The following is a 27,472-nucleotide window of genomic DNA, read 5'->3' on the forward strand; positions in this document are numbered from 1 at the left end:
GGAGGGAGTATTTGATTATTGCAGACGATATGGCGACACCGAAGCAGTTCTTCTGCCCTATCTGTGCGAAGATGATCTTGTCATTCTTTCGACTGGAATGGTTTGTTCTTCCCTCCCCCCCTGCTTTCTCATAATTTTTTTTCTAAAGATTTCTTGAATTGGACAGACGTGCGATCGTCAGTGCATATAACTTTAGCTTAATTTTGGCCGGAACACATGCGCAGTAACTAAGGGATTGCTATTACATACGGTTCTCGTACCAAACCGCTTTATGCTCGGGATGATAAGGACGTGGCACAAGGCTCCATATGGGATACCAAAATACAATCCCATTTTAGTCGTGACAGACCTGGTGCATGAACTCTATGAAGACATCAACTTGACTCTCCTCATCAGGATGTTGGAGAACAATGGAGATGAATTTGGAGAATTTGGAATGAGAGATGATGCAGATGCTATTCGCATGTTTTGTACACTGCATGTGAACCGGGTTAGAGCTATAAGAGAAGGTGTCGTGGAAGTGGCCATGATGAAGTTGAAGAATCAAGTGCTTAAGAAGGAGATTCTTGAGATTCTTGCACTCCTCTTAACCAACTTGAATTCCATCAAAGGGATGGTTGAGATGGATGTCATCCCGTGCTTGTTTGAGATCTTGCGGGAGAATCCTAATCCGGTCGATACGTATATGTGCATACGCATCCTGTACTCTATCTTAGTAAGGATGGAAGCACATTTTTGGAGATGATAGAAAAGGAGAACTTGGTGAACAGGCTCAAGCGAGAAGGCATATCCCGTACCAAGCACAAGGCCAGGAAAATTCTTTGGATGTTTAAAAGGATAAAAGAGGGGCGATCGACCACACAAAAGCGGTGATACTGGGATTTTACTTGAATTCAATCCTTACTCCTTCACCCTCACACTGTACTCCTTTTACAGGTACAATTTTATTCACTCCTTTCATTGGTGCTATTTCAAAATCTTGTCTTGTTTGGCTTTTAGACACAGGAGCAACACATCATGTGTGTTGTGATCTATCTATGTTTAAGTCCTTTTCTCCCATCCAAAATGATTATGTCAATCTCCCTAATGGTGTCACTATTCCTATCACTCACACTAGAACTATACACTTAACTCCTCATATAACTCTCTACTTAGTTCTCTATGTTCCTAACTTTTCATACAATATAATTTCTATCAGTTTCTTAACATCTTCCCTATGCTGTAATGTAATCTTCACTCATAATTCCATTGAAATCCAGCAAGAAACTGTGATTGGGAGAGGTAGCAGATTGGACAATTTATATACCCTTGATATTTTGATTCTGAGACTATTGAAGGTTCTGTAATTCCTTCAACTTTTATTGCTTCCTCTATAATTCCTTATGCTAATTTTGTTGTTAATATTGATGATTGGCACAAGAGGTTAGGACATTTGTCTTTTGGAAAGCTTAGATCCATGTCTAATGTTTTATCCGTGATATTTGCCCTTTAGCTAAACAGAAGCATTTAGCTTTCTCAAAATCTGATAGTGTTGCTATTTAGTGTTTTGACCTTATACATTGTGATGTCTGGGAACCCTTCACCCCATCTACTAATCAAGGATTCAAATACTTACTCATATTGTTTGATGATTGCTCTATTATCTGGACTTTTTTAATGAAAAGCAAATCTGATGTTAGCATGATTCTTCCCCTGTTCTTCAACACTGTATATACCCAATTCTCTAAAAAGATCAAAGCCATCCGACACCTCAGGAATGTTGCTAGGAGTTTATTGTTTCAGTCTTTTCTTCCCATTCATTTTTGGGGGATAAATAGAACCCCATCCTCCGTACTCAATGATAACTTCACTCCTTTCCAGATTCTTTTCCAGAAACCATCTTCATACTCTCACTTGGAAGTGATAGGTTGCCTATGTTATGCTTCTAGTTTACAAAGGGGCAGGGACAAGTTCTCACCTAGAGCCACTAAGTGTGCCTTTTTGGGTTATCCCTCATATTATAAAGGGTATAACTCATTGATTTGGACACAATGCAAGAAATTATGACAAAAAATGTGGTATTTCATGAAGATGTTTCCCTTTTTTCCATCCGACTCCATCAAATTTTCCCATATCTCCACAGCCTCAAACACAACCAAAATTTTCAATATCTTCTCATACTCAAACTCAGCCAAGTAGTGATATTCCCTCACAAACTTCACCCAGCTCAAACACTGATCTGCCCAATCTCCCACCTATTTCCAGAACTGGCACAACCTGCACACTTGACAGATTTCATATGCAATTCTGTCACTTCCTCATCACCTTATCCTATTTCTTCTTACTTCAGTTTATCAAAACTATCTCCTGATCAAAACTATCTCCTGAATACCTAAAGTATATTATCCTTATGTCTGGTGTATATGAACCATCCACATATAACCAATCCTCTCAACACAAAGAGTGACAACTAGCAATGCATACAAGATGAACCATCAGTCTTCAAAGTTTTTTATATTTTAAAATATATATGCATGGTTTAATTATGTCTATTAGATATCTCTTTCATTGTGTCATTATGTTTTTGTTCCATAATTATAAGAGTATTTTATATTTTGACTAATAGTATATACTAATATAGATAATCATGTGATAATTAGTTTTAGTCAAATCCCTCCAACTAAAATAATTTCACAACTTAATCCTAGATTATATACTGTGTTATTTGACTCGAATTATTTTAACACGAGAAATACCCACAAGTGTAATGTACCCCTTCTTTATTATCCGTAAATGTGTATGAGATTCTAGTATTTATAGAATCCACAACCCTAGACGGTTCGACCTTGGCGATCCATGCGTGTCGCTTGGGCCTTGTCTTTTTGGGTGAGGCTGGGCCCCAACATCAATGTAAGACCCTTTTACAGTAATCCTCTACAGAGTGAAAGTCGCTCTATTCCCAAAGTAAAATTAGAGCATTGACACATATGATAGAAACTAATAACGTAATCTATGATTTTTATGCATAACAATGCATTGTTCTTTACCAATATGATTTTACTGCATGTGAACAAAATTGGTGGATATAAAAAGGTGATATCATAAAGCTAAAAAGATGTCAGCAGGAAGAGCAGAAGGAGAGATTGAAACATAGGATGCGCACGTTGACAAATAAAGTACAAAGATGTGAGGATTTCTATTTTCTCCCATAGGGGGAGGATATAAAAAGTACATAATAACGCAAATCAACCAAGATTTCACACCAAAATTGATGAGATGATATGTCCTATCATTTTAGAAAGTATTGTGACCCGATCGTTCTCCGGTAACAATTGTAACAGATCTATTTGATGCCAAGAGTTGCAGCTCTTCTCGTAGGCTGTTAACATGAGAGAGTGAAAACTCAAATCAGTTCATCTGCCAATAGCTTTTATCGTAAACGTTAATGCAGTGGTGACTGATGATGTAGTACGATAATAACCATCCATTAACTCCCTAACTCATCCCTTAGTTGCTAACTACAACTAATTTAAGACCATAAGATTTTAGAAATCTTGTGGTCTACAATTTGCCATGTGTAATTTCGTTTTTTATTTTTTAATATTAAAAAGATAATAGCAAGTATCAAATTTAGGGTTTAGAAATATAATGTCAATACAGTGTATGAAATACATCAACACCAAGACATAATAATGTCAACACAATTTCATATTGACATTTTACAAGCATAATATTGACATATTATGTAAGGTGTATTGACATAAATCTGTTCGTAAAAAATACGAAAATTAAAAAAAAAAATTAAATTTTTTTCAAATTTTGACGTCGGAACATATGCATGTAGTATATCGTTGGAATCCTTATAAAATTATCTTTAATTTGATATATGTTATATGAATTTAAAGTTTTGGGATTTCTTTTAAAAGTTAGTTATAACTAACTTGACATTAATACCCCTATTGATATTTATTAGAATTAATCCTATAGCCTTATTGACGTTTTTGTTGATCGTATTGACATTTCGTGGTTGATGATCTAGGCCTTTAATTTGAATATCTAATGGCTATCATTGAATTGTAGTTAGCAATTAAGTATTGAGTTAGCAATATAACACTCCCCTAGATGAGATGTTTAATTATATACCGGGGCCATCAATTTGAAATTAAGATAGCAATTCAATTATACTAATTTAAACAAAACTAGATTGCCAGTCGATTACGTTTTGGCACGAACACTAAAAGGCATTTTCTTTTTAATATTTAACGATTAAATACTTTATTATGTAATATTCCTCAAGTAAATTTAACTTCAATGTGTATTAGCGTAGGCATTGATAACACAAAATTTGAATCCATTTTAGTAAATAATGAAGTAACATGTATCATCCATCCACAACCCATTTGAAGTGTATTACACTGTTTTTGGTCACGATTGTTCAAGAAAGCAGGCTAAATATGAAGGTCCCATCAAAGTTTATCCTAAAAATGAAAATAAGAAATTTCAATGAAAAAATTCTAAACAAAAATGAACATTTCAAATGCGACATAGAAATGAAAAAAGAACTAGCATTAATGGGGGAGCATGTTAGAAATGCAGTCAAATTCAAAAAACCTCGAAGTGGGATGAAAAGATAACCAAACATGATACAAACTATATCACAGCTGCACAATAAATCAACATAGTTGAGGAGAAGAAACATCTCTCTGGCTAAGCAACAGCCAGAAATCTATATGAAAATTCAGCTCATGCACGAGGTCCGCAAGTACTCGTCTGCAATGCTTCTTGCTCCAGATAGTTTGGCATGCCACTGACTCATACTCAAGTTGGACTGGATCATAGTCTGCTGATATCGAGTAGTGTGCTTGTCAACTGAAGTCAATCATTGAGAGTTCGGGGCGTACTCTTGTTCCTTGGTTACTTGCTTGTTCATGGCCCGCATCTGGGACAATAGGAGTAGTTTCAGATGCCGGTGGGACACTTCCCTCGATACCATTAGACTCTGTAACACTCTGAACTGATGCTTGCTGCTCCTGGTTTTCTACATTATTATGATCTGATGGAGGGGCATTGTCACTGGATTCAGCGACTGGTGGGGCAGAAGAATCTGGTGCCAATTGTGGTGGAGCGTTCGTCTCTAAATTCGTACTAGCAGATTCAGATGTAGGTGGAGCAGCAGGAGCTCCCACAGAGTTCTGTGAAGAACCCGATTCAGCTGAGGGCAGACCATTGGACTCTGAAGAAGTGGATATGGGTGCGGCTGCTGAAGCTTCTAATAGCAAAGGTTTGGTAGGTTGCTGCTGCGAACTTGGCAGGGCAAGGCTTGGCTTTTTCAGACCAGACTGACCAGGATTAGGACCATATAAAGTTGCCATTCCTGGTGGCAGAATTTCAATCGGTGGCTTCTTGGCTGCATCCTGCAGGGTTGTGATCTTTGATTCCTCGAGAGAAGCCAAAAATGCAGCTGCTGCATCCATTTTGGCAGATGGAGCGTGTTCTAGCTCTTTTTGCAGTGTTTTATTCCAGGCCTGAACCAAGCTTCTCAATGTCGGACGACCATGAGCCTACAAAAAACAGTTTGTTGTAGTTAGGTTTATAGATTTAGTTTGCAGTAACTTTTATAAGGCTACGCAAATCATACGTGAGCATGAAGAACAGCCTCAGCAAGCATTCCTGTCTCCTGCCAGGCCTTCTCCATGAGTATATTATCTCCCAAGAGGGCAGCTGAAAAAGCAGCTTCTCTTCCTGAACCAACTGAGATCAAATTGTTGACTAAATTCTGCAAAATTAGCAAACATAGAGATTTATTACAAGGGGAGATCAAAGTGAACATGTTATGTTCCCAATATGAAAGAAGTAGAATCATCATAAAAAGAAAGTTACAAAGATAATCATAAGCAGATCTGGCTCTAGCATATAAGGTGATATTATAACATAAATTGAAATGATTTTGGTTTTAACATTCATATGTTGAAGAATATCCATATGAGTTAGAATTATTTCAAGGACATAAACTCTAGATTCAGGTCAGAAACTAGCATTTTGAGAAGATGGGAGCCACTGACTTCATGTTATGACTAGACTCAACTAGAAAATCCTTGACAAATAGGATTGAAGGCATACTGCAATTGCATAATCTTAGAAGTTAAATTCCTTTGTTAACATAATGTGCTTATTTCAGAACCATTAATAAAGCTATAGATCTCAAAGTAGCATGTAAACAGCTATAAACGAAAAGTGTAGGTGTCAAAGTGGAAAAAGCTCCAAGGTTTGGGTGGGTAATTATAGTTATCCTTGACGAGTGATGAGCTTATAAGAACTATTGACAAATAGATACATACACTGAGACGTGTCAACTCTCCATGATTTGCAAGGCGGAGTGAGAGCCCTCTTATCTCATGGCCTTGCAAAGCCCCTTTCACAGAACCCGCAGCAGCTAATCTCTTAAGAGCTTCACGAGCTATGTCCGCTTGTCCAGTGGCATCTGCAGCATCAATAAGTTCCTGGAACTCCTTGGCAAACTTAACTACACCTTGAACAGCATCAACAACATTTTCCTTCTTTGAGGACATATTTATTATGTCATTCAAGTTCAACCCCAACGCTTCTTGCCCAATATCTCGGCTGTTGCTCATTGTCAGAAGGCATTGTAGGGCTCTCTTCAAATCATTACTCTGCATTGCTAGATCAAATTCCAGCCTCTTGGATATCCCAGGCAAGTGAAGTGCTTCAGTGGCATAACCCATTCCAAGCATAAATTGAGCTAAATCGTCATGATCTTCTCTACCAAGCCTACTCGCCCATTTCACAGCACTAACAGCATCACCATATGCTGCAAGACATCTACAACGGATACCAGGATGGTTGAGTGATATTGCATGAGCAGACATGTACCTGTCAATTAACCAGAGAACACCATCTCTTACTCCTACAACGAGAAGAGGTCCAACTGGCCGTTTTTGTTCGGCTGGGAATCTAGTACCAGCAACTGCAACACCGCCACCACCCACAGCAATTTCATTAACTTTCCTTTCTTCCATCTCTTTAGGTATTGAGGAATCAATTCCTTCAACTTTGGATTGTTTAGGTAATGTTAAGAAAGGAGGTATTGATGGAGCATGCTGAAACGAAGCTAGACGCACAACCTGTAACATAGGGGGTCTTAAAGCTATCCTTTCCTGTGGGGCAGCCTGTTGACTATCAACTGATATTAATGCCAATTCCCCATGCTCAGAAACTGCTCTTGACTGCAGCTCTTTAAGCCGTATCTCCTCTTTTTTTCGTTTAGTTTCTATATCAATAGGTGCAATACCGGCATCCACAAAAACACACTCAATGGTGGTTGGTGTAGCAACAAACAGTTGCCTTCGGTGCCATACACCTCCAGTAGAATAAGGAATTGCTACATCTCCTAAGTAGCGAAACTGAGGACGCAAGGAAGATATGACAATATATTGTTGATAGGCATAAGCACAATATTCAACAGTTTGGTCCCATGCAGTCCATTCTGGTTGAGGAAGAAGACCTCCAACTGGTTCAAAGGTTTCCCAACTGTAAAGTTGAAAATTTGGAGGTGCAGCTTCAGCAGTAGTTTTTTGTGAAGAATATCCATCATCCACGGTGCTGAAAGAAGAGGTGGAACTAGATCCAAATCCTGACAAGGGCATAGACTGAATAGTAGAAATAGCTGTGGCAGCAACCGGGCTTATTCGTCGAGATGTCCTATAAGCAACACCAAGCAGTGCTCCCCCATGCAACCCAGTGACTGGTTCACTCCGATTGCCAACCGATCTCATCAAAATGTTTGATGTTCCATCATCAAGCAATATACGAACTTGGACACTGGCTGATGAAGCTGCAGAAGCAGCAGCTGCAGCAGCTTGTGCAGCAGCAGCTGCAGCTTCCTTGGCTTTCCGTGATGAGCTGCCTTTAGGGATTACAGGCATTCTGGGAGGTAAAGCAGACTCCAGCAGGGCAAATCTATCTCTGCAAGTATCCCAAGCCAAGAGCCTTGCACTACCTGAATCAACAATGGACCAGTCACTGATCTTGTAAATTGAGAAATAGGGTATATCTGGCCACACAATGGCAAGAAACCTGCAAAATAACAAAGCAAATCAAACATATCAGCATCATAGTCTCAAGACTCAAGTAAGCACATAAAAAATAAGAGCAATAAATATAGTCAATAAATTCAGAATTAAGTATGTGTAACAGTTTTGATTGGAAGAGTTATGGAACAAACTTTCATTCCAATAACTCTATAGTAAGATATGAAAATGAAGAGACTACTTACTTCCCAGAACTGCTCACAGAAAGCACTGAGTATGAATCATGTGGAACAGGAGTGCTAACATGCTTTTTAACTTGCTTCACATGGAGCTGTTCTGGTGTGTCTCCTCTGATTCTTCCAACATCATTCAAGGATCCATTGCTTCCCAGAGCTGGATTTGCAGTGTTTGACAATTGAAATTGTAGCAGTTTCAATTCCCGTTCAACTACATAGACAGCAGCATGTTCTCGCTCTCCTGGTGGTGTTGGCAATGGAGCTACGGGTGGGAGTGATTTAGCATCAAATTCACATACAAGGACACCCATGTTTGTCCCAGTTGCAACAAGATGGGGTTGTAAAGGATGTGCAACCATGGAATAAACCTATTTCAGTAATATGCATTGTAAGCTCAGTACGAGTCCTTGTCTTAGTTGTCAACTAACTGATGATAAAAACTAAATGGTAAATTGTTAAAGTTGCACACTTATACCCTTAGTTTCTTGTGAGATGCGAGCAGCTGGGGTGGAACTAACGATGATAACTCACACAGTGGCCTTGTCAAAGCTGAATAAGTGGGATGCTCAATGGCCCTGTTAAGATATGACAGGTAATCATCAGGTTCCCCTTGAGATAACAACAAGTAGCATGAAACATCGAAAACTGTCATCGGTTTGTAATAATTCCATGACTTAGTTTAAAGATAAATCACATGAGATAAATGAAACATGTACTGCAACATACCATATATGGGAATCTTTAACACATGTCAAAATGTCAAGATTTGGAGCTCGAGGATGAGACCAAGATGCCACGCTATGGCAAGCCAATTTCGAAACGGGCTTTATTCGACGCAGTTCCTAGTTTGAGTGCAAGGGGAATAAAAAATGGGAGAAAATTTGGACATATATTATTTACTAAAAGATGCAGGAAAAAATCGATGAGAACCTTAAATGATATAGTGTCCCAGATAGCTAGAGTCTTGTCTGCGCCAATAGTAATGAGTTGGGGTGCCGCACCAAGCACATGAGAAAGCTCAATTCCAACAACCCCACCATCATGTGCCTGAGGATGTCACACCAAAAAACAAAGGGTTTTTAATGCAATTGTCAGGATCGGCATACGGTTATTATTAATTAACTCAAGTTACTAAAGCGTCATAAAACAGAGCTCATATAATAAAGGAAAACAAGGAAATACTGAGTAAAGATAAAGGCAATTACCTTTAAGCTTAACTTAGGAACAAGCTCACGTGAATCTTGACCATAATCCGCATTCCAAAGCACAAGCAGGCCATCACTGCCACCAGAAACCAAAAGGGCCTGATAATGCAAATCAAACAGAGGAATAAGTAAGAAGTCGCATATATAACATAAATGAAGGAAATTCACGTGCCAAACTCTATAATAAAAAGGAAGCAGTGTAAATGTATAAATTCAACGACATCTGGTTTCATGAATGGATCGCTAGTATTTCTTTTCTTGTCAGTAAATAATTGTGATTTGTGAGGCAAACTAGTTTTAACATTGCCACTGGGAAAAACAATAACTAAGATCCTTCTTTATGTTTTATGCGTGAAACTGGACAACAGTGATAATCAAAGTTCGTATGAATTCGACAAGCTTGTGTGCAAAGAGCATGCTGTTTGGTCTTAAGTCAGTTGTATGTAGAGCAAAATCTACAGGATGGTGCGGTTCGGTAACTTTGATAGCATCTCCCAATGCCTGGATTAGCACCACAAACTCAACTTATAATCATAATCGTGGGACCCAGTAGATTTTAAATCATTCAAATGTATCTTCTGATAGCCAATGAATGAAGTAACTATGAATTTAAAATCTCAAACAAATGATAGTGAAGGAAATCCTAAGTTTTTTGCATGACCTCAACTGTCACCTAGTTAAGTAGGAGTACAAGAATACTCATTCACTAGTGTCACAAATTTATTAAGAGATATAACACAGATTTATCTCTTTCAAAAACTTGAATAGAGAAACTAAAGAAACAATGTATACTTTGAGCTTGCATTGCATAGAACAAATCCACAATTTCCAGTAGGACAATAATATACACACCAATATCAAATACAACTAAAATGCTACATAAGCTGCCGAAAATAATACTATTTAACGGGACCTAGGAAATGGTTCGGTTATCACTACTCGAATGCACACATATTCAACTGCAACAGACCCACAATATTGAGTAGGATGAGACTGAAAAACCTTAGGTATGACATACAAACACAAAACTATGTTAGAGACAAGAACTACATTATGGATTTTACTTATTACTTTGAAACTAGCATATATGTACTTTAAATCACCATATTCAGCTCTCAAGAAAGAGGTAATAAATATTAAGCAGTTCCAAAGAAAGATGATAAATATTCTCTCTAAATTGATTTCCCAACATTTCTCGACATAAAATAAGTGGCTTTAGAATTACTTTTCTCACTCCAGACTCTGTAATCTTCTGTAAGAGGAAAAAACCCTGCTTTTCTACATGTCTTCGCACAAAAAGATGGATTTATGAAGTGTCAAGCAGCAAATCAAATAAGAAGGATTTTGAAAAGAAAGAAGAATCACTAGTTGTCACTTAGCTCTTCACTTCTCTTACATAAAAGTAGACTAAGGCCAAGACTTTTATGAAATTTTAGTCTTAATAACCGTAACATGGTATAGGCAGCTAAAGGGGGCACATTGAATTCTTTCCTAAAATGGTTTCAAACAGCATTTCCAAGCTCCACATGACAGATCCAGTCATGATCGGTTGCTCGATCATTAATGTGAGATTGGAACTTTCTTGTTCATAACATACCCAACTGGGCCAAGTTCCTCCCAGGTACAGAAAAAAGTTTCCCAAAACCAAATAAAGCAATTCAGCTTCACCATATTCAAGTGATACCGGTAAAGGATTAAACAAGAGTTTCCTGACCAAAATGTGAGGCCAAGTACATGTCCATACGTCAACTTAAAAACAAACCACTTTATAACTTAAGAATTACCTCGCCAGTAGAAGCCATGAAAGTCATTAAACAAGAAATTGATCCTTTATGACCTCCTGTATATCTTCTAGCAAGCTGCAGCAAAAATAAGCATCTCATGCAATGTCAGTCCTCAATCATCTTCTTTGCAGGTGTGGCTTCATCACATCAAATCATAGATAAAACCCCAAAAAAGAAATAGAGAAACCTTCCAAGTTAGCATAGAAAGAACTCTAATCACACCATCTGATCCACCAAACGCAACAAGGGGCCCATCACTGGCAGTCGATCGACACAAGAACTCCATGCTGCATAAAATAATTATACACGGTCAAGACAATTGTTCCTTCATTACCAGGCAACAAACTTCCAGATAACTTCTAGAAATAAATAGAAGGAATAATAAAAAAAATAATTAGAAAGAAAAACTCATTGCTATCAACATCCAAAAATGGCCAGGTCAAAAAGAGATAGCAGGAGTACATTTTAAAGAACAAAGGATAATTATAGTAAGAAAAACAGAAAACAGATCATTCCCATCACTATTTTAAGAATAAAGGATCATTATAGTAAATATTTTTAAGAAAAATAGAAAATGGATCATTAAAGTCTACACCTCATCTACAAGAAGTAGAACTGACTAGACTCAACATTGAACTTGGCAACCAAACACATTCCTTCATGCTTCCCCAACAAAACATCAAACATATTTTTTATAGATTATATATAAACACGTTATCATCATTAACATGTTTCAACCTCTCTTTGTAAATAAACTCCCCAAAATTAATTAAAATTAGGTACTCTCAAACTCAAATTACAGGAACTAAGTCCAAGCACTCCAGCACCAATGATGTCACATTAATGGGATCTTACCCTAACATATTTGAGTATACTCAAGCTCACAGTGAACTTTATGTATGCTCAGCATAGAGTTTCAAATATAACATACTAAAAAAACATTAAATTCTCAGAAAGGTAGGTATATTTAAACTTGCCATAGGAGAGATCTGTTATCCAAGTCCTGCTTTGGCACATCACGGCCACGCATTGTCACCAAATCAAGAAAAATAGCTTTGTTCTCACAGCATATAACAAGAAAATGGCGTCCTTTTGTTGAGGGAGCAAGGTTACTTAAAGTTGAGGTGACATTATTTACAGCCGTTGGAGCTTCAGCAGCAGCTGACCGATTCCGCCAAAGTTGCCAATAGCGCACATCGTCATCATAAAAGCTAACCTGTTTAACACTTAAAACCCCATGATATGATGTCAGGCTCAGGTAAACACACACTAATTGAAAATAAATTAAGGGCTCGTTTGGCACATAATATGGGATAAGGTTGTGATAGATTCGACTGAGATTATTTTTATTATATAACATATTAATATCGTATTTGATATGTGTTATAACATCTGTAATATGTAACCCATTGTTTAGTAGGATGTATTTAAAACTAAATATACCTAATATTTGAAATGATTAGGAATTAGGATTGGTAATAATTATACCACCCTGACAGGTGGTATATAGAATCCTACAAACTATTACAATATGTGCAGGCTTTGATTTATGAAGGTGGTGTGTTTCGTACCAAATAGGATATTAGGGTGTCATAGATATATTAAAGTACATAACCATTAAACCACCCATACCAAATGAGCCCTAGGAAACATGGAAAAAAGGCACTGAAGTGTTGTCATGGAAATATACCTTCCACCTCGTATGGCTTCCGTTGGTTTTCCTCTAGGTTCTACATGCATCAAAAGAATGAAAACGGCCATTCTGGGTTAGTATCAATAAACAAACGCATCTCAGAACAGAAAAGCCCAATGAGATTCTTTGCAAAACTGAATAGAGTACTTATGTAAAATATAGAAGAATAATGACTCTAGATAGAATAGATCATTGCATCTCGAGTTTTTCATACTTAATTAACGTATGTTTTCTATGCGATTATGACTTATTTTCTCTTGAAGAAAGCTAATAAAAATCCTGATGAAGGACAACTCATGATACTATGACTCTTTGCATCTTACAAAACGCATCATAAACAAAGACTTCATACACAACAAACTTAGAGTTACTTTTGTCTGTCCCAGAAAGATGCCAATGCAAAGACAATATGTATAAGGTGATCTATATGCCAAATGCAATATGAAATTGAGAAACTCAGAATCCACAGGTCAGACTGTTCGCTCCTAAGAAAAAACATTTAGCACAAAAAAACAAAAGTGAAATCTTTTGCCCACAGCTAGTCCAAAGCAAAAGTACACCTTTGTAGCAAACTACAGTTGGCAGTCCTTCAAATGAGGGGATCACAATCATGGTCCAAACGATTTACACCCTATTGAACCACATTTGACATCAAACACCACTAACATTCAAAATGAGCACTAAACAACAATGGAGAGAAAATAAATCCATCTCAATCACAATTATCAAATATTTATCGAACTTTGTAGAGTTCTAGAGTTCTGCTAAAGGTCTCAAGCTCAATTAAACTAAGATCACGCCAACGGACCTGTTTCACCCTCAGCGAGCTTCTCCAATTTAGCACCAACCAAACGCCTCTCATCCACACCTCCAGCTTTCAACTCGTAAATAACCTGAAAAAATGAAAAAAACACCATCAAACACCACAAATTCGGACCTCGAACTCAAAACAAGATAGATTAAAAAATACCCACACACGCAGCGACTAACCTGGCGGTGCTCCCAATTCCAAACGGAGACGTGATCTGACGCATCGGCGGTTACAAGCCACGGATGCGTAGGGTGCAATTGAATCTTCACAATCTTATCATTCGTCGGCCGGAATGCCCGTAACCGCAGCATCGCTTTCAATTTGGTCTCTCAGTTATACTGAGATACGGATCTGAAACCGCAACAAAGAAAGCTCCGAAGATTCTTTGCTGATCGCCGGAGGAGAAGTGATGCGCTTCAGATCGACTCAATTTTGCTCTGGATGTGCAAGTAAAAATGGTACAACCTTCATTTCCAGGTGAATTTGGTTTGACTATAGATTATTGCATAAGAATTCTTCTTCTTTCTTTAATCGACTTTTACTTTGAGCTATCCTTATATTTAACCTTATTCCTTTCACAATCACAAATTAAAAAATATTCAAAAGTTCAAATAAATATAACCAAACATATAAATTACTATTATTGTCATTTTTTTTACTTTACAAACACGTACTATATCAAAATGATTAAATTTATATTTTCTTTTCATACTAAAAAAAATTCAACATAGATTAAACTAATATATTGACATTTTAATTGAACTTCATAATTTTGTACTCTCTTCCGCTTTAGCAGTCTCATTGACTTTTCTGCCTTCTTTTTGTAAAAATGATAAAAAATAGTTAAAGAGGAAAAATGGTAAATTAAAAGAGAGAATAATATAGAGAAGAGTCTTACCTACATTATTGTCTCTTCCACTTTAACTATTTTTTATCATTTTTACAAAAAGATGGCAGAAAAGTCAATGGACTGCTAAAGCGGGACGGAGGGAGTATAAGTTTTGAATTAAACAGGTACATATATGATGACGAAATTCATATATTGTGTAGTTATAAAATAAAAGGTTGTCCAAAAAAAAATAGATTTGAGACAGTAAAATTACTCTATAAAAATAGTCATAAAAACACTCCCTATTAATGGGCCTAGTTTTAAGCATGGATCATTTTAATATATAGTACTTAGTAATTACTTTAAAATAATTTTTAAAATATAAATTAGTTTTTATACATAAATTATTTATCGTTAAGTAAAAACTAACTATTTTTAAACGGGCTTGTAGCAATGGCATGTGCAGCCGCGTGACCATAACACTGGGCTTTGCACCGGTAGGGGAGGAACATCGAGTGCTCGTGTCAATTGAAGTGTTGCAATGCAGCCGCGCTAGGGGCGACTACATCGAGGATGGCCTTGGCTGTCAGTTTTAACTCTCGGCAAAGTCATTTGAGAATGGAGTACAATTTAATAAGGACATTCGTAATGTGGCTGCAAATGTGATTGTTCCCGGAAGGATATAGGCAGGTAGAGATGCCAACATCTCTTTTCTCTTTGTAAATAAATTTAATATGAAAATTTATCTAAACTATAATCTGATCTAATTTTTAAAATTTGTTTTAGTTTGAATTGGATATTCAGTTTTTTTATGTAATGTTTTTTTTTCAAAAATGGCATAATCAAAGATGCTCCTATTTAGGTTGAGGACTAATCAAATGTGATTTAATTGAACTAAAATTTAGGTTACAAATTTTGTAGTCATACTGACATCCCATCACTATTATATGGTGTTCATAAAACTATTAAAGTGATGAGTACAAATCGAAGCACCATTCTCATGTAATTTTGTGTTTCATTGCGCCAGAAACCGCACGGCCGCTAAACTCCATGGCGCTGAGATCCTTCTTCCTCTCCAAATCCAAATCCCAACTTCCCATTCTCTTCAGCCGCCTCTCCTTCTCGCCGTTGCCGTCGCCGCCTTCCAAATACTCCTCCTCCTCCTTCCGCCAAACAACTCCATTCTGCACCCATTCCGAAACCCCCGACCCCAAAAAACAAAACCCTAAACTAACAAACTTCTCCCCCTCCGATTCCGACTCAGACTCCGACGCCGCACCGCCACGCCCCGACAAATCCAAAATCCCGCCGCCGTACAACCCGTTCAGCAAAGAGCCCGACGACCCGAAGAATCTGCAGGAGGTGTTCGCCAAGATACGCGAGGACGGCCTCATGAACAGCGCAGCCAAGATGTTCGACGGATTGTCTCAAGACGGCCTCACCCACGAGGCCCTCGAGCTCTTCTCCCGGATCAAGGACAGAGGCCAGATGCCCGACGTCATCGCCCACACGGCCGTCATCGAGGCCTACGCCGACGCCGGCCAGGCCAAGGACGCCCACAAGGTCTATCTGCGGATGCTGGCGAGTGGGGTGGCGCCTAATGCCTATACCTATAGGGTCCTCATCAGGGGCCTGGCCAAGGCCGGGGCGGTCAACGAGGCCAGCAAGTACGTCCAAGAGATGGTGAGGCGGGGGATGAGGCCGAGCGCCGGGGCGTGTGTGGCTGTTGTGGAGGGACTGCTGAGGGCGGATCTGGAGGATGAGGCGACGCAGTTGCTGGAGATGCTGAAGGCAAAGGGTGCGGCACCGGAAGAGGAGAAGATAAGGGATGCGGTTAAGAGTAGGAGAGGGAGCGTTCCTCGTTTGGTGATGAATGTTTTGTATGGAAAGTGAATGTTTTGATGATATCAATTGATGACAATTTTAATCAAACCAAGCTCATAAAATAGTAGAAACCGTTTGAATACAAACCCAGAATGATTAATTGAAGAAGATCCGTATATGCATTTTCTACCAAGAAGATACGTAACATAAATTTCTATAAAAACCTAAACCTCCATAGGATAATGTGATGATTCCAAGTGTGACTAAAATTGCTGCAATAGGAAGACGAGTATCCCATCCCAATTCTCCATAAGCCACTTTCCACTCTCCCACTCAAAATAGCTCTTCCACTGATACAGACTTCTTAGTATTCTCTCTTGCTAGGGCAATCCGATGCTCTGTGACCAGATTGTCCGCAGTTGAAGCACGAACCCCCGAAGCTTCTGCCAAACACATTACAATCTGTAAAAACCGAAAACTAAAACAGCCTTCTCAGCTTAGGTATTTGGAATACATAACATACCTGTCCCTGCCTCCGAAAGATGGTGATCGGCTTGAATCTCTGCCCCCATAAGATGATGATCGGCTGGAATCTCTGCCCCCGAAAGATGGTCTGCTGCTTGATCGCCTGCTCTCGCTAATTAGCCAATCACTGCCACCAGAACTTCTTGAGGGTTTGGAGTTGGACCACCTGCTTGGACTTCTACCACCGCGGCCACCACTTCTGAATCCATCCTCAAAATCATCATCACCATTCAACCAATCCCCAGAAGGTCTACCACCTCTGCCTCTTCCACCACCTCTTTGAGGGCGCCTTTCGTTGTTTGAAAACCTCCCGTAGAAATCACTTGGAGGCCCATCGTCTTGCAATGAAGGCAGCTGCAAGTGCAAGAAATATTAATGTAAAGTTAGCAGACATTAGTAACTGATATTACAGCCTTGATGTCCATTCGTGACTTGCCAAATAAATCTGACTAAGACAGCTAAAACTCTCACAATAAATAAAACCCAGTAAAGAGCACACCTTAGAGATTTTGGTAATAGTGTTTCCAGGTGGTAGTTCCCTAGTTAATAACTCTCTTGCGATTTCTTCTGGTAGGTCAAAAACTGCTCCCACAACCTGATAGGACATCAGAATGCTTAATTAACACATAAAAACGCCATTAAAATTGTAGAAGGATGATTATGACAAGTATCTTGGATACTCACCTTTTCATCAGCAATGAGGTGAACTTTTCCAATTTCATCAGCAGCAGCAGTATACACATCAGACAGAAACCCAGTAACAGATCTAGCATTTAGGAACCCCCGAGAATGACTGCTTTCACGGATAAGCTGTAATGTAACCAAACCCTGGAGGCAAATAAACGGATCAAATACAATACTAGTGCAAGCACAAGAGAATATGACCAGCAGCAAACAACTCAAAATAATCTGTTAACCATTGTCATTGGTGCATGCTATCTTGTCAGAAAAAGTATGAAGAGATGGCCAGTAGAGGAAAAAATTAAAAATGAGGAAGCAGAAATGCAGCAGCAAGTTGCATTCAAATGACGGGCATGCAAGCTACTTTTTTAGGAGATGAGGCGCTTAAACTGCGGAAACTTCCAATTATATCATTACCTGCTCGTGTGTAATAAGAGACCGAGATGATGGAGGCTGGGAAAAGCCACTCAAAGTTGCTATAGCAGCAGCAAGTGCCTCAACCCCTTGTTCTTCCATCAGCTTTTGGGCAGTTGGTGTGAAGTACTGGATAGATTCAGGATGAACTCCACCTAGGGTAGAAACGACTTGGGCAGCAGATGCTTCCAAGACCTGTTCAACTGAGGGTGGAGTGATAAACTCAAACCTGCACCCAACATCCCTCTCAAGGGATTTGACTGTCCTGCGCTGACTACCAGTGAACATCAAAACGGCAGTGCCCTCTTTTCCTGCACGACCTGTCCGTCCAGATCGGTGCACGAATGTTTCAGGGTCATTGGGAAGCTCATAGTGGATAATCTGGAAAAGGAGAGAGAAAAAGAGAACAAAGCAATTAATGAAATTACACACGAATACCAATCATAATGTAACCAAAATTTCACTCTCAACTGATGCAACTATTGATGAGTTTCCAAAACTAAGAACCATTAAATGCAAACATAACATTGCAGAGCATCTAAAACCAATACTGATTCTCACTGTCTGAGATTGTTCCTTTTCTAGCATGATTGAATGATTCATGACACCCTAATGGAAAAGCAGATATACAAGTAAATCAACAATATCCAACAAACTCACAAGGTCAACATTAGGAATATCAAGCCCTCTAGCAGCAACATCAGTCGCAACAAGCACTGTGAACTTTCCTTGTCTGAAACCATTTAGGGTTCTTTCTCTCTGGTGCTGAGAAATGTCCCCGTGTAGTGCTTCCGAAGGAATACTATTTGTTAAAGCCAAAGAGACTTCATCTGCATCTCGTTTTGTTTGTGTAAAAACAATTGTTTTTCCACCCCTAGCATAAACCTGAAAACAAAACACGATTTAAAGATCAACCCACACAATATCCCTATGCAAGTATCCACTAACAGAATTCAAAATCTGGAAATTGAAGAACACAAGGTGAGAAGCAACAGATTTAGAAACAATGATGTAATTCATACTGTCACAAGATCGCTCAGAATTGTCCGCTTAGATGTCGCGGTAGTTGATATGGCATATAACTTAATCCCACTAGCTAACTTCTCCTCTTGATCACCAACCTGTCACACAAAACCAAGTGACATGGAGTCAGATGACAAAATGAAGTATCTGTTATGCACTTAGAAACATTATTTGCAATTAACATTACTAGGTAAGTATTCTGAAAAGAAAATAATTAAGACCATATGAGATTACAAGCAACAAATTAGACTCACATTATCACAAATATCTACTTTGTAGACACAATGAAAGTATCACTCCACCATTTAATTTAGAACAGAAGGCATAAAATCTGATATGATGAATGATGGAACTTTACCAGATCTATGGTCAGTGGGTTGTCCATAAACCTTCGAGCCAATTTCTTAACCCAGCTTGGCATGGTGGCTGAAAAAAGCATGCTCTGCCTCTTTGCTGGTAGTTTCTCCATAATGGTCTCGACATCTTCTTCAAATCCCACAGCAAGCATTTGATCTGCCTCATCAAGGACCAAGTACTCAACTTCTCCCAGCTTCAGGCTGTTATTTTTTATAAGGTCGATGATTCTACCAGGGGTTCCAACTACAACATCAATTCCACGGGAAAGGGCAGACTCTTGTGCATTATATGATACCCCTCCATAGATGCAAACTGTATTCAAATATGGAGCAGACTCCTTGAACTCCTTTTCCACTTGTTTAGCCAATTCCCTTGTAGGTGCAAGGACCAAGACCTTTGGAAGCCGCCCCCGCCTACAAAGATATAGAGAAACATTAGTTAACCAATAGGACAGAAGCCAATGTGACACCTTAGCAAACAAATATACCTTATGTCTTTTCCTTGTTGCAAGTCATCCAAACCTTTAATTATTGGAATACCAAACGCCAATGTCTTTCCTGTACCGGTCTTTGCACGAGCAATTATATCCCGGCCTTCAAATGCTGGCGTTAAAACAGCTCTCTGCAGAATAAGCCAACAAAGAAGAGTACAAATTCGTTACAAAATCTCAAGATAAAGTCTGGCTCTTTAAAAGATGAATTCAGTTTAGGTCAAGTACAAAGGATACATCTTTTGACTCCAAAAAATTAATATTATGATTTCCCTCACCTTATCTTATCCTTATCTAGTTCCTAAAATTCTTCTTCGTCTACATTTCTTACTAATAAGTTCATATTTAGCACAAAATTACAGAAACAAATGAAAATACGAACTAAAAAACACCAAAATTGAGCAAGCAGACATATACCTGAATGGGGAAAAGGTTAGCAATCCCACGCTTCAATAGAGTGTCGACGAAACGCTGTGGCAATCCCAATTTGGAAATGTCGAGTTCATTCTCATCGACAGCTTCAATTCCCTCAGCTTCGCCCTCCGAATACTCGTACTCGGTGTCGCTAACGTCGAGGGAGCCCTTCCCGAACCCTCCGAGGCCGAACGCCTCCTCGCTCAAGAGAGAGGAATTGGATGTTGCGACGGCCGAAGGGACGAACGAGAGTGAAGGGCGGACGATGGAGTTAGGGCGGGAGGAAAAGAGCCTGAATGGGTTGTGGGCGGCGGAGAAGTGAAGGGATACCGGCGGAGATGGAGTGGGTTTCCCGCAATTCTCAACCGAGGGGTTGGTTCTGGAGATGGAGGAGAGGCGAAGGGAAGAGGAAGCCATGGCGAGAAAGGAGATAAGGGAGGGAGAGGATAAGGGTGGAGGGGTTTACAACGTATGGTAGTCCCGACTTCCACCTCGATGAGAGGGTTTAACCAATGGAGGAGTGTCTATTTATAGTACTCTTTGGAGGTGAGAGAGGGAGAGTGGATTTTCATTTTCCCATTATTTTCATTTTCTTTTGAGGTGAGACGGTGCAAGATATTTTTTTTCTTTTTTTTAACATTTACTTTCTCCTATAAATAAGCTTTTGATAAAATATAACTACATTTTATTCCATAACCAAAGCATAATCTACACCACACCATCTTTTAATCCCATTGCTGAAATAAAATACTAATAATTTCCTTAATTTTCATACTCATATGGCCATATGGGTATGTTTGTCTTTTTACTGAATGTTGTTATAAATGACCATTTCAATAATTTGAATTTATTTATTATTGGTTTGTAATTTGAATTTATTTTTTATTGGTTTTAAAATATAGGAAAGAAAATAATGAACTTTAAATAACTATTGTTGTATTTGTCATAAATATAGAGAACTGTTCAGTTGCACGTCTTGTGTGAGCGTCTGTGAGCGATTCTGATCCACGTAGGACAGAGAGTGAGACACGTTCTTATTTTTATTGCTTTTTTTATTCGAATCTTTTATCTCTCTCCTTTTAATTTCAAAATTTTGAATATCTCTCTTCCTCTTTGGACATTTTCTGCATCGCTATTTGTGAGTATGTCGGAAATTCGCCGTAGAACCTGGTCACGGCTGGACCGGACATCAGTTCGGTTGTGGTCGGACGTGCCCAGGGGTTGGCGACCTTTGCGGATCTGCAGACTTGGGCGACCCCCGAGACATAAACTTTTTTCTTTGCGGTGGTGGAGTTCAACGGCAGCACAAATAGTACAGTGGGCTATAATCCCATGGGAGATCCAGTGAGGGATCTGGTGGTGGCAGCACTGGGTTTTTTGGTGAATGCTTTTTCACCATCGGTCGAATTCCTCAATTTAATGAAAATGAAGGAGGGGTGTGCAGTGCGGTGGATTTTATGTTTGTGTAATTTTTCAAGAATATAATCTTGGAAGATGAAACTTAAGAGAGATGTAGAGAATCATAAATAATTTCTCTTCTGATTAACTTAGACAACAAAATATCATCTAAAATATGTTGAAGAACATATGCACTGGTCAAATTATTTATGACTCTTGAATATTGAGATACTGCTGTTTTATTTGAACTTTTGAATAATTGATTTGGATTTTTTTTTGCACAAGTAATACAAAGAGAAAATCCAGAAAGAGATGATACTTCAAAGTTTTTTATGGAGAAAATATGTAAAGGGCTGCAGAATATATATTTTTTAATAAAATAGGTTGAATAGATTTGTACAAGGTAGAATGAGAAATAAAATCTGAAAATAAAGCTAAGCCTAAAAAAATGAATAAATTAAGATATATAATGCGTAGGCTTGAGATTATAATCCAAAACAGATACTAAAAGTTCAGACCTTGTCCTATGTGGATCTGAGCCGCTAACAAACGCTCACACAAGTTGTGCAGCAGAACAATTTTCCATAAATATAATACTTTGTTTGCTTGATATTTTTCGTAATATACTATGATATATTGTTTTTAATGTTTAAGTTAGACTAGAAATACCTATTTGTCCTAATAACTTCGTACCTTCATTCGGACTATAAGGTTACTAACTTCTTCTTAGGAGAAATAATCTTTGTTATGCATTTCCTCACTGTAATTTTATGAATCTAATTCATCTAGGCCAGAAACAATGAAGATTGTCCTAAGCCAATGAAGCTATCAAGGTTTCTTACAAGTCTCCCACTAATGACGTGATTCCGCTTTGTGGCAAAACAGTTGATGGTTCAAGATTACCTGGTGGTATGTTCTTAGATTTTTATTTTTTTTTTCGTTCTTGGATTGTTGTCAATGTGACACTCTAAGTTATTTGTGAGCTTTCACACGCGTGGGTACATGGTTTTTTACAGTCTTTCTCCACGAACTTAGTATTTGTTAAAACAAATACTTTCTCAACGTGAATGTTATAGAACGCACGACCTTTTGTTTTATTGGGATACCCTACAAATAGACATACATCAGTCATAGGTTCCAATTTATTTGAATCCCTCTCCAGTACATGAGTTGGATAACCTTATACCTTGAGATGTCGTAGACTAATTTTGCGACCAATTCACGACTCAAATGGTGTCTTTGGTATAAACTTTAAGGGTAAGTCATACAAGGTATAGACCGTTATTTCAAGCACATGGCCACAAAAGTATTTGATTTCTTCTCTCATCTGCACTGTTGTGTTGGAGTGTACTAGGTGCAGTAAGTTGTGATTGAATTCCCAATACGTAAAAAAAACATGTCACTATAGACAAATACAGTAAGATTTCTACAGCTATGAGAGCATGTTGCGAATGCGGACCATGAAGTGTCTTACATTTGAAGCTCCAAAATGTCCATAAGATAAAGTAGTAACCAAGATTATCACATTCAGCTAAATCCAAATGTGTAGAGAGAACTCCATAGCAAATGAGAATCCTTGAAAAAGAGCAAAAAGCTTCGTTTTAAAACTATATGTTGGCGTAAAGAGAATACAAAAGCCCCTGAGAAGGCCACTATCAGAACCATGAATAATGCCTCCACCTCCAGCCTCTAGAGTTGAAATAGAAAAAAGATGTTAGTATTTAACTTCATCCACAAAGCATCCAAAAGATTCTAGAGAACCATTAAGGAACGCATAACATATTGTTTGGAAAGTGCAAGAAGCAATGAATCATCGGATGGGGAGCAACCTCTCCAATGAAGGGGTACAAGCTTCTCGACCACCAATAAATACGAAGTTGCATGCCAAATAATGTAATAATATTGGAGAGGAAGGTCGGGATGCTTGCTACTATTCGTATCTGCCCATATGAACCAAACAATCAAACAAGGCATCAAGAAACTTATATATGAGGCGCAAGCCCTTGTGGATGAATTCCACTAGTGACCTAATCTAAGTGCAAAATCAGTGCTCGTCTGAATAAGGTGCAAATCAGAAAATCGGGGATGACTCACAACAAAGACACTTGGAAGCGAGAAAAATACTACAAGATTGAAGCTTACGGTCCGTCTATTGAATAACAACCTCCATAAGAACACTAAACACATATATAAGGTCACTCCACCATTTAAAATCATCCCCAAGTTGAGGTCATTGAGAAATCGCTATGGCATGTCAGACTCACCTCATCACATCCTCAGCGCACACTTCAATGGGTGTAGCTCTAATATCATCAAGAAAATCGGTTGAGACACCAAACCTAAAATTTATTGTATACAACATATCTTCATCCAAACATGCTCGTGCTAAAAAGAAAACACATTTTTTTGGTGGAATATCACTTCTTGGATGACACAAGTCGCAAATGGGGCGAGCCCCAAACTAGACGTCATTCCAAGAATTAATATTTTCCTCACTAAGAGACCAATGAATAAAATCACGCATATGGCTCCACATACGACACAAGTATTATCTTGTCAATTATCTCTGTCGGAATGAGAGCATGTGATCATGCATGCACCCATGGGATATATAGGCACTCCCAGATATGTGAAGGAATCGTATCCCTATGAAAGCCTCCAACCTCTTCCACCATACCTGCTTAGTCCATATACTCAGTTGCCAAAATAAAATTGGTTCTTTTCATTTTTAACAATCTTACCCAAAGCTGCTAAATAGTGCTTTGAATATTGCATCAATCTCTCAAATGAATATCGACGCGCCCTCATAAAATAGTGATGTCATCAACATACGAGAGTGATATACAACATGGGCTTTATTGCAGCATCTATATATCACATCCCTATCTCATTCAATACACCTATTCGAACATATTACAGTAGATATATAGCCAAGAATCACCCTCTCAACTGCCCGTAAGCAATGACGGATCTAGAAAATATTTAGTATGGGGTCGGACAAATGAGCAATAAACCCTAAAAAAAATAAAAAATTGTGTTGAGCGACGACCCTTCCAATTGGCACGTAAGATCAACTTTCTTCCCTACTTGACGTTGTCGATGTAAAATCGTCAAAGAAACAAGATTATTTTAATAATTTTTCATACAAGAATAAATACTTTAAGTTCTTTAGTGCATAAATTAGATAATTTGTGATAACTTTTTGTAAAATTGGTGAATGTATAGTTTGACCAATATAATTTTGAAATTATATCGTCTCCACTCATAAAAATAGTATATACTTCATTAGGTAATGTGTAACATCCTTAACTCGGAATACGATATCTTGATCATAAATATCATATTGTCATTTGTACTATAATGATATTGATGGTATTGTTATTTGTAAAGAGTTTTAAAAATTATATTATGCATAATAAAAATTATTATTAAATATTAAATGGTTAATATAAAGGTGTGTGAATATGTATTTACGTGTGCATGTGCACATAAAATTAATATTTATGTATGTACTTATTACTTTTGTAAATAGGGGTATATGATATATGCATGTATTTGGAGAGTTATACGCATTTATCAAATAAATATATGTATATAAATGAATGGTCATGATCAAATGCTAACTAATTACTAATCCCAAAATAATACTTAATCATATCCCTCCATCCTTCTAATCTAACGGCTAGATTAGCTTAGATTTTATCTTTTTTTCTCCTTTAATTAGTTAAATTAATCTAAAAAGGGTATTTTAGTCTATCAAAGTTACCGTATATGACTATGCTCCCAATCCCACTCATATTTTCTTTCCTAAAATCTCTCTTCTCCTATATTCTCTATGCCAAATTCAATCGTATCTTCAAAATTTACTCTTTAAATCATGAATATTTTGTTTCCAAAGTCATATTCTCCGAATCACGCAGCATTAATATTGAGGAATTGATTCACGCTGTTCGATTTTCGCCGATCTCATCAGCTTATAGCGTTTTTTATCTTCTCCGAGCTATTTTATTGTTGTCTTTATTCAATAATGGCAGGTATGTATCAATAATTGTGTTGTTTATGTTTTAATTTTTAATCGATCGATATGCCTCTTCTCAATTTTTGTACTTCAAGTTTCTAATTCGTTCGATGTTTTGTATATTTGTCAGTAAATTTTTTAATTTTCTCATGATCAATTGATTGTAATGTTCATGTTTCTGATGTATGTTTATGTTTTCAGCATTTTACTGGTCACAACACCGACACATCAATTGCATCCTGCTCTGGAGGTTAATACACCTAATGTTGCCTAAGCACGACCATCAGATTTTGCATTACAGAATTTTATTTTTACAACACACTCTCATATCAATGTTCATGTGCTGACAACAAAACCAAGCTATCTCATAAATTCTGATTGAACCCTGAAACTCGCAGTTCCTTAGGATTATTGTCCCCACTCTGCAGGTGGCAATAATATTGGGAACCACTTTCTAGTTCATTCTATTTATTATGTGAGAAGTCCGCCCTTATGAACTTGTTGTTTTTCGTAGGATTATTGTCCCTACTCTGTAGGTGGCGATAATATTAGAAAATCAACTTCACAAAATTTGGCAGTCCAACCGATGGAGACCGTATACAACGCACTTGTTGTAATCATCACTTAGATATTTTGTATGGTGTTTGCATAATTATCACATAAGCAGATAAAGTAGATAATCCACTTAAAATAGATAAACACCAAATAAATAGATAAATCCATTTAATCTATGGCATTTAAACACATAGGATAATTATCGAAAATTATTTAATCTAGTCATGGGAGAATCAATTAAATAATTCAATTTTATCTTGGATAATCTTTATCCAAATTCATTTAGGATTTATCAAGATAGAGTCAACTATCTAAATCCACTTAGGATTATTCTAGATTTTATTTCCATAAAATCAAATCCTACAATTCAAGATAACGTTGATCTAGGATTATCATTATTTAAATCGTACTAGGATATTACTAGATAGAAACACTTCCATCATAATCCATAAGGTAAAAATAAAATCCAATCAATAAAGATTTGTACAAATCTTAATTCTATTTAGAATAGACATCTAGAATATATCAAACATTACTTAGGATTTCTTAGATTTAAATCTAATTAATTAAGGATTTCTTATATATCATCTTTATCCTAATCTATCTAGGATATAAATCCAAAAGATAAGGATAACTTGGATTAATACTTATTTTAATCCATCTAAGATTTGTCTTAATAGAATTAAATCTATTCAAATCCCTGGGATAAAATAAATTAATGTAAATATTTATCCTAATTCATCTAGGATTTATCTTGGAATAAATCCATATAAATCCATAGAATAAGATAATATTATATTATAATTATTCAAATCTATCCAAAATTTATCTAGGAACAAATCCATATAAATCTACAAGATAAGAATAAAATATTATATTATCACTATCCAAATCCATCTAGAATTTATCTATGAATAAGTTCATATAAACTCATAAGATAGGAATAAAATAATATAATCATTATCTAAATCCAACTAGGATTTGTCTAGGGATAAATCCACATTAATCCATAGGATATAGATAAATATTAGATTGTCATTATCCTAATTTAACTAGGATTTTCGTCTAGGAATTAAATCCCTACAAATCCATAAAATAAGGATAAAATCTATAAATAATCCATGATTTAATACAAAATCAAATTTTATATAATATATAAAATCCACTAGATATATATTCAAATCTTAA

General features: G+C 37.4%; 3 protein-coding genes across 4 annotated transcripts; 1 reads left to right on the top strand and 2 right to left on the bottom strand.

Annotated features, from left to right (window-relative positions):
- Nucleotides 1-4,524: 4,524 nt before the first annotated feature.
- LOC125187914 lies at nt 4,525-14,276 on the bottom strand. Of its 2 annotated transcripts, XM_048084572.1 has the most exons (14): nt 13,936-14,276; nt 13,754-13,838; nt 12,943-12,982; nt 12,230-12,478; nt 11,440-11,539; nt 11,253-11,327; nt 9,469-9,567; nt 9,194-9,310; nt 8,990-9,105; nt 8,739-8,838; nt 8,273-8,631; nt 6,318-8,073; nt 5,618-5,755; nt 4,525-5,540 (listed from the first exon to the last, which is right to left on the bottom strand). In XM_048084572.1, exons 1-14 carry the CDS (start codon nt 14,065-14,067, stop codon nt 4,845-4,847), a joined length of 4,062 nt encoding a protein of 1,353 aa, XP_047940529.1. In that variant the 5' UTR covers nt 14,068-14,276; the 3' UTR covers nt 4,525-4,844. The 2 variants fall into 2 exon arrangements, with proteins under 2 accessions (XP_047940529.1, XP_047940530.1); XM_048084573.1 differs by lacking the exon at nt 13,936-14,276 and having other exon boundaries at nt 12,230-12,468; nt 13,754-13,837.
- A 1,237-nt stretch (nt 14,277-15,513) lies between these two features.
- On the top strand, nt 15,514-16,517 carry LOC125190205 (pentatricopeptide repeat-containing protein At4g38150-like). The gene has a single exon (XM_048087429.1). The coding sequence runs from the start codon at nt 15,636-15,638 to the stop codon at nt 16,476-16,478; it is 843 nt and encodes a 280-aa protein (XP_047943386.1). The 5' UTR covers nt 15,514-15,635; the 3' UTR covers nt 16,479-16,517.
- Nucleotides 16,518-16,543: 26 nt separating this feature from the next.
- Nucleotides 16,544-20,818, bottom strand: LOC125190204 (DEAD-box ATP-dependent RNA helicase 3, chloroplastic-like). Its single transcript, XM_048087428.1, has 10 exons — nt 20,317-20,818; nt 19,897-20,030; nt 19,411-19,822; nt 19,052-19,150; nt 18,690-18,914; nt 18,033-18,410; nt 17,619-17,762; nt 17,434-17,529; nt 16,933-17,288; nt 16,544-16,852 (listed from the first exon to the last, which is right to left on the bottom strand). The coding sequence occupies exons 1-10, from the start codon at nt 20,728-20,730 to the stop codon at nt 16,774-16,776; spliced, it is 2,337 nt and encodes a 778-aa protein (XP_047943385.1). The 5' UTR covers nt 20,731-20,818; the 3' UTR covers nt 16,544-16,773.
- Nucleotides 20,819-27,472: the final 6,654 nt, after the last annotated feature.

The sequence above is a fragment of the Salvia hispanica genome, chromosome 5 (assembly GCF_023119035.1).
Source record: "Salvia hispanica cultivar TCC Black 2014 chromosome 5, UniMelb_Shisp_WGS_1.0, whole genome shotgun sequence".
Taxonomy (NCBI): domain Eukaryota; kingdom Viridiplantae; phylum Streptophyta; class Magnoliopsida; order Lamiales; family Lamiaceae; genus Salvia; species Salvia hispanica.

What these genes read in the sequence shown, in the direction of transcription:
- LOC125187914 (XM_048084572.1), bottom strand. Translation starts at nt 14,067, where the DNA reads ATGCTGCGGTTACGGGCATTCCGGCCGACGAATGATAAGATTGTGAAG. An exon ending in GTTAAAGATTCCCATATATG is followed by an intron (nt 8,839 to 8,989) that starts GTATGTTGCAGT and finishes ATATCTTAACAG; the next exon opens with GGCCATTGAGCATCCCACTT. An exon ending in TCTGTGAGCAGTTCTGGGAA is followed by an intron (nt 8,074 to 8,272) that starts GTAAGTAGTCTC and finishes GTTATTTTGCAG; the next exon opens with GTTTCTTGCCATTGTGTGGC.
- LOC125190205 (XM_048087429.1), top strand. Translation starts at nt 15,636, where the DNA reads ATGGCGCTGAGATCCTTCTTCCTCTCCAAATCCAAATCCCAACTTCCC.
- LOC125190204 (XM_048087428.1), bottom strand. Translation starts at nt 20,730, where the DNA reads ATGGCTTCCTCTTCCCTTCGCCTCTCCTCCATCTCCAGAACCAACCCC. An exon ending in TTCTGAGCGATCTTGTGACA is followed by an intron (nt 18,915 to 19,051) that starts GTATGAATTACA and finishes TTTTGTTTTCAG; the next exon opens with GTTTATGCTAGGGGTGGAAA. An exon ending in CTCTTATTACACACGAGCAG is followed by an intron (nt 17,763 to 18,032) that starts GTAATGATATAA and finishes ATTTGCCTCCAG; the next exon opens with GGTTTGGTTACATTACAGCT.